We start from the raw sequence: 13,815 nt of genomic DNA, 5'->3' as shown, positions 1-13,815 counted from the left end.
TATTAAACTCATTAGTGTAAAAATATATGAAATATTTTTTATTCATTACGTAATTAATTGTACTTGTAAAAAACTTATATAAAACTAAAATTTATATTTTTAATGTTATACGTCAATATAAAACATAAATATCAGTTTTAGTATTTTCTAACTAAAAGCAAGATTTTTAATAGTAGGAACACTCCCCTACAACATCTTTGTACATCTCTATTCGGTAGTACCGAATCGGTACTGACAAGTCTAAAATTATTAACTAAAGCTGAAATAACAACCTATATTATAATTATCTAAATAAAACATGTCCCTTATTCATGGTTCCGGTAATATAAAACGCTTTTAATTACCCTAATACCTATTAAATGATTAATTTTGTTAATGTACATGTTCAAATGTTTACAATTTCGGCGTGTAATATAACTTAGTAAAATGAAGCCCGAAAGTGTAGACGTCCAATTAACATCAGAACAAAAAGCGCGAGGCAAACTTCGTGAATCATTTTTGAACGCTGTTAATGTTTTAAATGGTAACCATTATTGTAATGAATATTTTTTTATTTATACTTTAATATTGTTTTTGAGGGCGCATAGAGTTTATACCTGAAAATAGACAATTTTATCTCGTGTTTTACAACGTAAGAATCGTTTTACATTAGTGGAATATTGTCAATTCACATTTTATATACAATTGGTATTGTTTCATAGTTTAAATAGGAATTTCATTTCCTTTTGAATGTATTCAAGTCAACAGATAGGTTTATAAAGTGCTTTTAGGAATAATCAACTAAAACTTGAACAATATTTAGTCCATATAAAGGATCCAGAAATAGGATTCCTACCTTACATAATAAATGTACAAGTTCAATAATATATAAAAAAAACTAACATGTGCTCTGGTTAACAACAATAAAATCTTCAAATTGAACCATTACTGAATTATGTAGTTTTAGAAATAACATGTCAATTATTACAACCACTAATTAACACCATATGACCATAAATTGGAAGTAATGATTGAATACTTTAATATTCATTTATTTTTAATAGAATTTTTTCTAAATTAATAAATACATAAAAACTAACAGAGAAAGTAATAAAAAGTAAATTGTTATTTAAAGGATAGTAGTCTTGTGTAAGTACATTATGATTTTTGTTATTCTGATCATCAACACTAAAGTTCAAAGAGCATTATAAACTCTTACTAAAGTTAAATGAGAACCTAATTTTATGCCACATATGTTGTAAAAGTATATTCATGAATTATTTTTGAAGCTAAATACTTATTATAAAATTAAACAAAATATGTATAAATATTAATTAAATTAATATTTTTGAATTTAGTAAGTTTTGTTATGTATAATCAATTGATATTACCCAACAACTCCTTTGAAATTTATAATAGAGATTTTCTTTTTAGGAGAACCATGTTCTGTGTTGACTTATGAACAGTCAACACTGTCTGGAATATTCTCTGGTTGGAAGCCGAATGGAACTGAAGTACTAATTCGTGATCTCAAAACACCAGCAAATATTAAAATGACATCTGCTTTACTGAGAACCCCCGACATACTTGCAATACATTTTGATAAACCCATACAATTATCTCTTTAGTTTTCATCTGTTTATGTAATTTTTTTTAATTATTACGTATATATGTGTATAGGGAGATTAGTTAGAGGTGTAAAAACTTTAAAGGGGTTAATGGAAATCTCATTTGTCAGCAAAAAGATTTTTCTATTGGTATGTTATTTATTATTTATTATAAGGGGACATTAATTGATAGGAAATAAAACTTTGCATCTCTGTACAGTTTTTACACTTATAACCAATACATCATGTAAGACTATTTGTAATAACTATGTAAATTGGTGATTACATACATTTTTCAGACTCCATTTAATTATTATAAATATATATATATATATATATATATATATATATATATATATATATATATTAATCATGAAATTAGTTACTGTACACTATTTCTCTTAAATTTAAAAACTTCACTAGGCATGCATAAGTTTGTTTTATTTATTAATACTTGAGAGAAGTGCACAAAAAAAATTATGTTTGACTGTTAATTTTTTGTCTATTTCAGTAATTATCTGTTGTTAATAATTGCAAATAGATGGCATTTGAATGAAAAAAAATTTGCATCATTTATATAACTTATTAGCTGATCCCGCAAACGTTTTGCAGAAAAATTAAAGTTTTTAATTAATAAATAAAAATAAGTGTTGATCGTAGAGGGGTAAAAATTTAGGGATATATGTATTTTATAAAAAAATAAAAACAAAAATTTTGTCAAAAAAAAATTAGGGACCACCCTTAATATTCTTCACCATGGCCGATATGCACGCTAAGATTCACGAAAATCGGTCGAGCCGTTTCGGCGGAGTTCAACGCACACCGTAACACGAGAATTTTATATATTAGACTAATGCTATTTTTCTCGTAAAATTTGTTATAGTAAATGAAAATGTTTTCCAATTTTCATCGGATATTTTCCTTGACAAATTATTGGGAGCGACCGAAAGGATTAGATGAACACAAATTTGAATTTATGAAGTAATAAAATTCTCTTGGGAAAAGCTCCAAGCATGAAATGCTACGAAGATTTATGTCAGTAGCTCAATTTCTTTGATGAAATTGAGTGATTATAATTCGCCTTTTTACGTAGACCAGTTTTCTTCTATTTATTTAAACGTATGTAATTATTTGGGTGTACTTTCGAAAATCTTAACAGGAACTTTTGATCTGGTTTAAAATAAATTATCGAAAACTACAAAAATGTTTTTTTTTTGTAAATGTCTAGGCTACAGTAATAATTTCTACGTGTTCGTGATAGTAACATCAGTGTGGTATGAAATGACGATTGTGTTCTAACGAATATTTTATGTGTATTAGGATAAACTGAGTAACTCACGGTTTAATCTAACTCTTTACTAGGATTTTGGAACGTACGAGATTAAAATCTAAAAAAAACATTGGCATGTCCACGTATGTATTGTAAAATTTTTTTTCTCAATGTATTTATTAAAAAAAAATTCTTTTACAATTATATACATTAAGCAACGACAAAATTTGTACGTATTATGTTTTACTTTAAGAAATAGAGCACATCTTGATAATGTTTCACGTTTTGGAACATAAGAATGAAATTTCTGGACATTATTGTTTCGTTTTTGTCACGGTTTAAAACAAATTATTAATTTGATTTAGTATCAATGTCTTTTTAGGCTTTAGGTAAAATAATTTATCCAATGGGCGCGACATTAAAAATGACAAAAATACATCAGCGGGTCGACAGAGCGAGTATTGATGCAGTAGTCAAAGCAGTATGATTTTATTTTACGTACCTGCAAAACGTAACTATTATGTAATATTAAGAATTTCGTGTTGTAAAACTAAACGTATATTTATTTATTCATTTTAGTAAAAAAGATAAAAAAGTTTTTCAAGACATGATTGGATGATATAGTGAAAGACATGTCTCCCATTCTCTTTCGAGTGCACCTGTCGATATTCAAGCAGAACTCTCTTTGAGGCTTTGTTTGAACGTTAAAATATTGACTTTAACCCTTTCACGACCACGGGGACACCGGTGTCCCAAGCAAAAATCATGGATTAATTAAATATTTACGTAACCATTGTAAATTATTTTTTTGTTTTAACATTTCGGAAAGTACCTTTTTATTATTTTTTACTGGCAATATAGGATAACTAACACCGTTTATTGTTTATCGTCATCGGAACGTTGAGTTCTTATGGCGCGAATGATCTGCTGTTTGGAATAAATAATAGATATTGTAAAAGTGCTTTTCAAGTTTTTACAGTGTCAAATTATCATTACCTGTTAAGTAAATTGTTATTCTAAATATTCAGAAGTAATGTATTTATGTTGTATTCTGTGATAAATCGTTATAAAGATTATGGGACACGGATGTCCCTGTCGGCGTAAAGGGATACTTTTTTTACGGAATTTCTTAACTTTTGACCTGGTGATATACCAAAATGCTATCATTTTCTTATTCATATTTTTCTCAGAATATGTTTCGTAAGGGACTTGGAGTTTTTGAACTTCGAAAAAATAAAATTCTTCAAATTTTTGTGGGCGACAATAGCGATGAGGAAGATGACTTAGTGCTTGATGACGAAGACCAAAGACTTCTAGTACAGGATGATGACCAAGGGGTATTTGATGTCGAGGTGGAAGAGACGACGACTCTTCAACGGCAAGAATCACCTGAACCTTCAACGTCTCAAAAAATCAATCCATCTAATCATTAACCAATCCATCAACAACAGGAATTGTTTCGCCGAGTACCACAAATAACTTGCCCTATTATATTTATATTATTCATAAAAAAGTAAAAAAGAGTACACTAAGTAACAAATGTACATTATTTACAGCAAAACAGACTTACCAACAAGTAAACCAAAATTTAGAGTTTAAGTAGAAAGTAACCCTTAGCGACCATAGGGACATATTTGTCCCATAAATTTCCAAGAAAAATGTAAAACTTTTTTGAATTTTTAGTATAAATTATGTTTTTAGGATGCCTATTAATTCATTACATCTAGCTAAATTAATTAAATAAGGTACCGTAACCTTATGGTCCTGAAAGGGTTAACATACAGAAACATTGGCAAAGATTTTAGATAAAAAGAATTTGAATTAATTTTATATTGATACATATTCTAGTATATAAATAAAAGCTCTAGTTTTGCTTTTATAAGTAATTACACTTGTGGCAGTATTTAAGAGTACTACGTAGTTACACTAATATCAGGCGAGAAAGTAATTAATGAAGAAAATTATTGGGTTCTTAGGGTTCTCGGTGATACAAGAAGTCTACCTTCATTAAAATTAATTGAGCAGAAATTTAATACCTTTCTTAGCCTTAGACAAATTAAGGAAATATTTTGTCAATTTTAAATGTTGATCTATGTAATGTTAGTTTGGTAACATGACACAGCGCGTAATTTGTGTTTATTTTTTTTCTAATTGATTATAAAAATGTATATAAAGCACACGCCAATACTTCAGAGAAGCTTATTTTTAGGCTAGTAAAGCACAGATTGATTGGTTATAGGTTATTTTAATTTTTACTTAAATTTTGTATTCTAGTAAAATAAAACACATAAATATACCAAGGAGTCGTTGCTCCATATTTGGTTAAATATAACAGACCGTATTAAAAAGCTATAAAGGATGATTGATTAAAGGTGTAAAAGCTTTAAAGGGCTAATATATAGCCTCTATGCTGTCAACGTATGGTACATCTTATTCAAAAATGAATGCTTACAGAAATAGTAAATAAGTTTATAATAATATAGTAAAAAAAAACTTTATCAAAATTCGGAATACAACATTTTAAAATTAATCAATGTTTAATATCTGTTCCTCCATACTAAGTCCTGCTTGAAGTTATTGGCCTGTCGCATTCGAAGCAACCTACATACATCGTCTTACAAGGCATCAATCCACCTTGTGGGTGGGCGCCCTGCGCTGCGCTTGTCAGTTTGTGGTCTCCACTCCAGAACCTCAAGGCCCCAGCGGAAATATGTTCTGCGCGCTATCTGGCTTACTCGATGCTAATTCAATTTAATAATCCGCTAAATAATGTTGGTTACTTTTGTTTGTCTTTGTCCCGTTGAGCGACTTACCAATGAGGCTCAAATTGTAAGACTTTTTTTATTTGTTGTATTTATGGAAACGCATTGTAACAAATATAATACGATTTTGAAATCATTAATGATGATTGTAAGATTGAGTGTAAATACTTTATTTATATTTATTCCTGTTTCAATTTTGTTACGCTGTGAATTTATTTTATGATTTCTTTAGAATTGTCAAGCGTATTAAAATTTTCAAGTCATGAATTTAAAATATACGCTCAAGTTTGGTGCAAGCGGAGTAGTGAATATTTCATGTGGAAATTGAGTTTGAATTTATTTTAAAAATTTCTGTCCTAAAACGTTTGATCTTATTAGCCTTATTCTTTATGACACTTTTAAGTGTTTCAGGAAAGGGTTCAGGCACAAGACTGATTATTCGAATGTTTGACATGATAATTATAAACGTGGATGCAAGCAAGTGAAAACTTAAAATAAAAAGTACGTAAATTTTAAATTGATAAATATTACATGTATATAAACATAATACAAAAACTAGCACAAGAATTACTAATATATTATTTGGATTTCAGGAAATCTGAACGCTTTTATTTTTTATGCCCAGTACAGATGTCAAAAATGTTGATTGCATATGTAAATATCGATTGATATAAAAGTAGGTCAAATATCTACGAAAAGGATATAATTGGGAATTATATTATAATGAGTAATCATGAGATTGTTTCGATTGTTTTAATAGAAATTATGTACTGTATATGGGTATTATCTGTGCTTTAATTTATAATATATAAATAGTATACATTAGTAAATAGTGTTGAGAAAACTAAACTAAACTTTTTTTCTCAAACTGTAGATATAAATAAAAGAGATTAAAAAATATTTCAATCAGTTTAGAAATTATAACAATTCTACAGTCTATGATTTCTATAATTTTTAATAGTATCTTTCTATTATAGAATAAGTATGAAGTAAATATCTTATATTTTCATAACCTTATGTGTGGGTTTTGGAGGAAAACTGCTTTTTCTTTTAAGTCATCATCATAATCATGATTTCAGTCGTAGAATCTCTGCAGTCGGACAAAGGCTTACATTATATTTTCAATAGGCCCAGTTGAAAGCGTCTTGCATTCTGCGTCTTCGGACGACATTAAGAAGGTTGTTTGTCCATCTTGTGGGTAGACGTCCCGAACGGCCACCTGTTCCGCTCTACTATAACTTGCTAATCATAATGTTGGTTACTTTCATTCGTCTGCGGATCTCCTCATTTCTAATTAGATTTCATTGAGAAATATCGAGTATAGTATATAATCTCTGTGGCTTGTAAAGCTTCTGTGAACTATAACCCTTCCCAACGATGCCCGTAGCGAGACTCCAGATTTCTGTGCCGTAAGTCATAACTAATAACAATTATTGCTAGAAGACTATCTTGAGGCACGAATTTTATAGCAAATTCATTTAGTTCTTTAAGAAATTAAATAAGCTGTCGGAATAATAAATTAGCTCCAATGGATGAAAAGCTAACTCGCCATTAGAAGGCTTTGAAAGTATTTTTTGTTCAATTATCTTGTAAGTAAATTAAATAGGAAAAGGTCCGACCCTTTTACCTCTTACAATAGGCCGCTAGTGTATCTCGAGATAGAATATTCTTGTTTATTATGAAATGTCTTTTAGTATATTAAGGATCAAAAGAATGTGGTTTTTAAGGTAGTGTACATTTTATCAAAATTTATGTCATAAAAAAACTACTCGAAAAAATAGGGATCCTTGCTAATTAAATTTTGGTGTATGATACCACTTCATATATACCATTAAAGGTTGTCTGGTAGAGATGGCCTCGAGCGATAAGACCGCCTCTTGTACCATATCTATTGTTACTCCTTCTATTTACAGTGTATGGTATATAAAAGAGTGTTAATAAGTAAAATAATTACATTTTTCTTAGGTCATATATTTTTTTCTTTGAATTTTCTTTAAAATTCGAATTATAAATTTAAATTTATTCATATATTTTTGTCAGGGCGGCAAAAAGTGGAGCAGCGCTAGATTAGTTATTCTTGAAGGTTTTTTATTCACTGTGTCGCATTGGACAGGAGAGCAACTCGTTCGCAATCGAAGCATATTTAAAGGTCAATGATTTGTACGCGCGTCGATAATTTTTTTTTTCGGTTTTCAATGGTTACGTGATATGTACTTAATCTGGCCACAATTATTGTTACAATTAAAAATAAACAAAATATTACTTTCAAATTTTGAATCTGTCATTTTTAAATGATCGTTAGTTGTAATTTTTTAATTTCTTGCCAATGCATTCTAAAATATTTTGTAATGTTAAAATGGTGTGGGGTGTGATTGAATTACATAAAGTAGATGTGCTGCCTAAAACAAATTTTAAAATTCTTCATACGCTTGGTAGTAGTCGATTCGTGTACTGGGCTCTTTATTGGTACAATAATACCGCCACTGTTGATGACAGAAAAAGATCTGGCCGTCCAGGTAGTATTTGCACGAAGAAGGTAATCAAAGCAACAAGGAAAAGAAATCGAAGAAATCATGTCTGAAAGCAAAAAAAATTATCTCGGGAGATGAAGATAGCACCTAGAACCATGACCTGTATTTTAAAAGATGACTCAAGATTTGCAGCCTATAAGGAAAACACTGGTTATTTCTTAACCGATAATATTAAAAAGAATAGGGTGGTAAATTCAAAACTACTTCAGCGAAGCGCAAAGGGAGGTCACCAAGAAAATTTCTTTACTGATGAGAAAGTTTTACAACAGCGCAATATTTTACCAAACAATATGACCGTATGCTGCAATCTCTAACGAAGCTTCCAAATCGTAAGCATTATTCGACTTCACTGATGGCTCCATGGGGTGTTAGCTATTAAGGAGTAATTGAGCTATATTTTTTTAATAATGTATCAAGACTTCGGTACGAGTGTATTAAGAATCTTGAAAAGGTAGTTAAGCCCCTTTACAACACCAAGTTCAATGAACAAGAATGGTCCTTTCAGCACCGGACTCTGCGCCGGGTCATAAATCTCGACACACCCAATTTTGGTTACTAACGAACGTTCTTGATTTCATCAGAGCTGAAGACTGGCCGTGTAGATATCGCTGGTGTTATATGTTAGTTAAACGAAAAAAACTTAAAACTTAGGGGTAAGCAACCTGATACATAAAGCATTAAGCACGTTAATTAGTTTTTCTATTGGAAGCGACAAACCTTATTAGCTTGTGGCGGTGCAAAGTCTGCAGAGACATATAGTAAACAATAATTAATTTTAAGATGTAGTTAATTTAAAAACGCTTATTACGCATTACATTATTAATTATTTCTGAAACTATTGGTTTTGGACAGGGTGTCCCATACATTAACTGACAGCAAATGTGGTATACATTCACTACTTTTAAGCGTTTACACTCTTAACCAATCACCCTCTGTAGCTTTTTAATTACATCCATTATATTTCGTAACTTTGTAGTATATTTATGTAGTTTATTTTACAATAATAAAAATTTAACTACAATATCTCGTAGATTTATTTTATTTTTTAGTAACTATTTTATTTATTAGTAACTAATTAACATTGTAGCCTGGCATATATAGCTCACGCTTTTCTTTGGGCAATTTTTATTATTATGAAATATGTTTTCACCGCTGAATTTCTATTAACGATATAGACCTTTTTCAATAATCGACCGAAAAGCCTTAGTTTTAAATTGTCTTTTGTAATTTCTTTGAATAAATGTATTATATAAAAGGTATTGTTATAAAAGATGAATAAGTTTCCTAAAACGCAAGTTAATAAACTTCTTATAACACTTCGACTGATGATATTCGATTTTTTACTACTCTCTTTTTGGTTGTAGTTTTAAAAAAGTATTAAGATGTAAGTATAAAAGTACATTTTTCTTTAGCGATGAATTTATGCCAAGAATCTTGGATGTGATTCTTTTAAAATAAATATAACATTACAATAATAAAATAGTTATACATGAAACACGAAAACTTTAATTTAAAAAACATGACTTTTTTAGAGACTTGATATTTCGAATTTAGGCCATTTCATCATGGAAAGTAATTCATTTATCCACTGTATTTTTGGATTTGAGATTGTTCGAGAGATTTTTAACATTGAAAGTATTATTCCTTATGATTAAAATTAGACAGATTCATGAGGTTTTAAATGTTAAAATAAGCTAAAACTTAATACACACTTTTAATTTTATGTATATGAAAAAGTGACGTCATTGTGCATCTATCGGCTGATATGATGATGGTGATGATTTTGAAACAGAGGCATATAGATATAGTACGCTGTACGACACTTCTCTTGAAATTTAAATTGGAGGGAGTTACAAACGATTATTTTATATTCACAGTCATTTAAGCTATAAGGCGTAAACTGTTCGACATAGGCCTCCTTCGTAGATTTCCTATAGGATGGAACCTGCCTTCATTCAATGTATTCCAACGACATTAAAAAGGTCGGCTCTAAACCTTGCGGGCGAACGTTCTACGTTGCGTTTGCGGTCTGTGGTGTACGCTCGAGAACTTTAAGGCGATAGCGCCCATTTGTTCTGCGTGTGACCTCCCTAGCTTTGCTAATCCCCTGGAGTCTATCGATTTCTTTTGCCCTTTATATCATGTTAATTCTAATAAACAAAAAAAATACTAACAATTTAGGTTATTTGAAACATCTTCAAAAATACAATTTCGAAACCCAGTCAAAAACCTAATCTAAACCTAAACCTAAGCTTTTAGATAAACATGTATCGGTATAACTCACGAACTTTGGATTGTCTAGCAATAATAAGAAATAAGTAATTTGTTATTACCATTGCTCACAAATCCTCAAGTAAAAGTAAAAGAGAAATGTCGATAATTATTTTTTTTTCTCTATATATCATATATCTTGTGTCAAAGTCCGTCAAGTCAAAAGCCTTTATATATTTACACCGACCTATTCAAAACTGTACGGAGGGAGTACCAAAACTTGAACATCTGTACTGTAATACCATTAAGTAAATTACAGTCTGCGCTGTTGTTTGAATAGAAAAAATAAGTCATGTTTTCAAACAGTCTAATAGTATAGTATAGGTTACGTAGGTTAGTATAGGTTATACTTAATATAATTTTTTATGATTTATATACAAATGAAGATACTTTGGCTTTTTTGTTTTAAAAATGATGTTAAAAAATGTTTTACGATGTTAATAAATTTTCTTGATGTATGTAGATAAATAACCGAATTTATTTAATTTAGTACTTTGTTTACATCTTTATCATTAATGTCTATGTTGGAGACGTATGACCAATATCAATTAAGAAGAAGAAAAGTACATTACAGAAGAATTTGCTCTTGAGAAAAACAGTGTACAACAATGTTACTGTCATCATTTCAGTCATAAATAAAAATTGTGAAAGAAATAACAATAATTGTGTAAACATTTTTAAACTGATAAATCTAAGTAAAATTAAAAATAAAGTGAAAATAAATGTTTTGGCAACTGTACGGTGTAATATAGTAACTTTTTTTTACATTTAAAACATTATTCTGTTATACAATATACATAAAACATTATAAGGAAAAGAAAATGTCATCTCATTTTGTCCGGTATTCAAGGATGGTTATAAATCACTCGGCGCTGCTGTTTCTAAGTGCCTTGTTCAAAATATTAAGATCTAAACATACATTTGCAGAACTCGCTTTATGAAAAAAAATACTTGTCTTAATTACGATTGTTACTACTGATAGACTGAGATAAAATATTATTAATGGTAAAAGAAATTACTATTCCAAACTTGTGGTCACTGATAACAGGTGGACACAAAGGGTTATAAAATGGACGGGACAACGAGGTACCAGAGCGAAAGGCAGACCTAATGCCAGATGGGCTGACGAGATCGTGGCAACGACAGGTCAAGGGTGGCTCTAAATTGCCAAAGATAGAGAAAAATTGAAAGCTTTGGAAGAGGTTTTTACCCTAAGCGGGTCCATACAAACTTAGTATAAAATTATCAACACTATTATTTAAAATTACTAACTTTAATTCATTTGTGTGGAATAAATTACAAATTTAATAGTTAACTAATTTAATAATAAATTTCGAAGTATGAATATAAAGATTCAAATTCTCTCTATGTTTCAATAATATGTATCCGACGTAATATGGTTGATAGGAAACATCGACCATCAGACGAGAGATGTATTAATCTCGCCAGTTTAAAAATTCAAAATATCTTTATTCAAGAAGGCATTTATATGCACTTTTAAATCGTCTATGATTTTAAAATTATAAGCAGTAAGCTGCTACCGGCTCGGAAAAACGTCCAGGAACTCAACAGTTGCTATAGTTTGATATATATTTCGTATTTAATAACTTAATTTATATTAAATTTTTAATATATATATATATCATACCTAGTCACGCTGTGCAGCATCAACATCATTCATCATCGTCATCGACCAGTGCATTGACATCAATGCTGTTTATGCTCTATTGCTTTTCTTCTTGCGATGCGATGGACGCCCATTGCAAGGCTGACTGTTATTGCGCTGCCCGCATCCAGCGATTTCCCGCTATTGCTTATAGTTACGAAAATAGCATATTAATAATTATACGGTAAAAACCAGAGTAAAAATGCTAGTGATCAGAAGTTGGATGGCACAATGGCAATTGATTTGTTTAGAGAAAAAGAATAGAGTGATTTTTTTATAAAAAGTAAAACAAGTGAAGAGTTTTTTCTTTTATCATACCATATTTATGTCTAATATTTTGTTTAATTTTATGGATAAAAGATAAATTTACACATTATAAAAAAGTATTTCAAATTATATAAAGACTAATATTTAAAAAAAAAATACGAAAGAACTCCGTGAAGTCTAAAACTTAAATTGTAAGGTGAATCGGTTGTCGAGTACCATCAACGTCGGGCGCTCGACGTTCTATCAGGATTTATTTCGAGTAAAGGTCAACGAGGTATAATGTTTCTGAATTTTATTTTTAATAAAAAAGTAAAGTTAATTTTCATACTAGTACAAAATGAAACGATCAAAACAAATGATGGTCTTTTATTGTAACCAAAAACCATCATGTTTCCTAGCACACTGGCTAAATTGGAATATATGGTTTAATACATGAAAAACTGATAATAGCTTCATTTGAACATAAACTGATATATTACATATTGATTATATTGATTATACTGCCCCTATTGATTATAACAATTTATCCGTTATTTTGTTTCTTTTTTTTCTAAACTTTTGCACTAGCTGACGCTATGCCAGTTCGAAGTGTTAGTTCATACGTAATGTACTCTATGAAACCAGCTGGTTGTACCCAGTGTAGAGTGTTTTGTCAAACAGTGGGTTTTATATTAATTTTGGACTTTAAAAAAATAATGAAAATAATAATAATTATTATACAATTATTGAACATTATTTCATAGTATAAATAAAAAAATGGTACAGAATTAAAATGGACTTAACAAAAAAAAAATCAGAATAGCACAAAAAAAATAATAATAGTAGCAATAAGATTAGTACCTCCATTAAATGGACATTAATGAATTAGTATTTAGTATCATGTCCTGCAGCAGTCAAAAGGACATGAATTCTTACGAATACTTCTGTTAACAACAAATCCTCGCCATTTTGAAAGCCTGCTCGTGGGTTAGTTCACCACACCCGAACACATACACAATTATACACACGGACTCGCAATCGGCTATCGTCGCACTTTGCAATAGAAGCAACACCCACCCCATCGTCACATAATTTCACACTTTGATACACGCACGCACGACTGCTACATTACACTTTTCCAGGGTCAAAAGCCACACAGGCGTTGTCGGTAATGAGGCGGCCGGCTTGGCAGCAAAGAGCGCTGCCGCAATGCACTCTACACCGGCTTATGTTTACTTCCCAATGATGGCTTATGTTTCGTGAAGAGCGGAATCTACACTGAACACAACCGCATTTGACAGGCTAGATACGAGAGCTCGGCTCAGGGTCGACATACCATAGGACTCCTTTCAAAACTCTCCGACATAAACAAACTGCGAAAACTCATCAAAACATCTTTCCATATAACATAAGTACTAAGCGGGCACGGGTACTGCAAGAAATACCTGCACCGTTTTAAAATAATTGACAACGATACTTGCCT

The 13,815-nt window shown here is 30.3% G+C and overlaps 1 protein-coding gene across 1 annotated transcript; it reads left to right on the top strand.

The window, feature by feature from the left end:
• The first annotated feature begins 227 nt into the window (after positions 1-227).
• On the top strand, positions 228-1,882 carry LOC137932432 (uncharacterized). Its single transcript, XM_068776046.1, has 2 exons — positions 228-523; positions 1,414-1,882. The coding sequence occupies exons 1-2, from the start codon at positions 427-429 to the stop codon at positions 1,605-1,607; spliced, it is 291 nt and encodes a 96-aa protein (XP_068632147.1). The 5' UTR covers positions 228-426; the 3' UTR covers positions 1,608-1,882.
• Positions 1,883-13,815: the final 11,933 nt, after the last annotated feature.

The sequence above is a fragment of the Battus philenor genome, unplaced genomic scaffold (assembly GCF_028537555.1).
Source record: "Battus philenor isolate CCGP_79_NKW_IND1 unplaced genomic scaffold, ilBatPhil1.0.hap1 SCAF_9, whole genome shotgun sequence".
Lineage (NCBI taxonomy): Eukaryota > Metazoa > Arthropoda > Insecta > Lepidoptera > Papilionidae > Battus > Battus philenor.
Note: the sequence above shows the minus strand (reverse complement) of the source record. Positions and strands in the feature narration are given on the sequence as shown.

What these genes read in the sequence shown, in the direction of transcription:
- LOC137932432 (XM_068776046.1), top strand. Translation starts at nt 427, where the DNA reads ATGAAGCCCGAAAGTGTAGACGTCCAATTAACATCAGAACAAAAAGCG. An exon ending in CGCTGTTAATGTTTTAAATG is followed by an intron (nt 524 to 1,413) that starts GTAACCATTATT and finishes TTTTCTTTTTAG; the next exon opens with GAGAACCATGTTCTGTGTTG.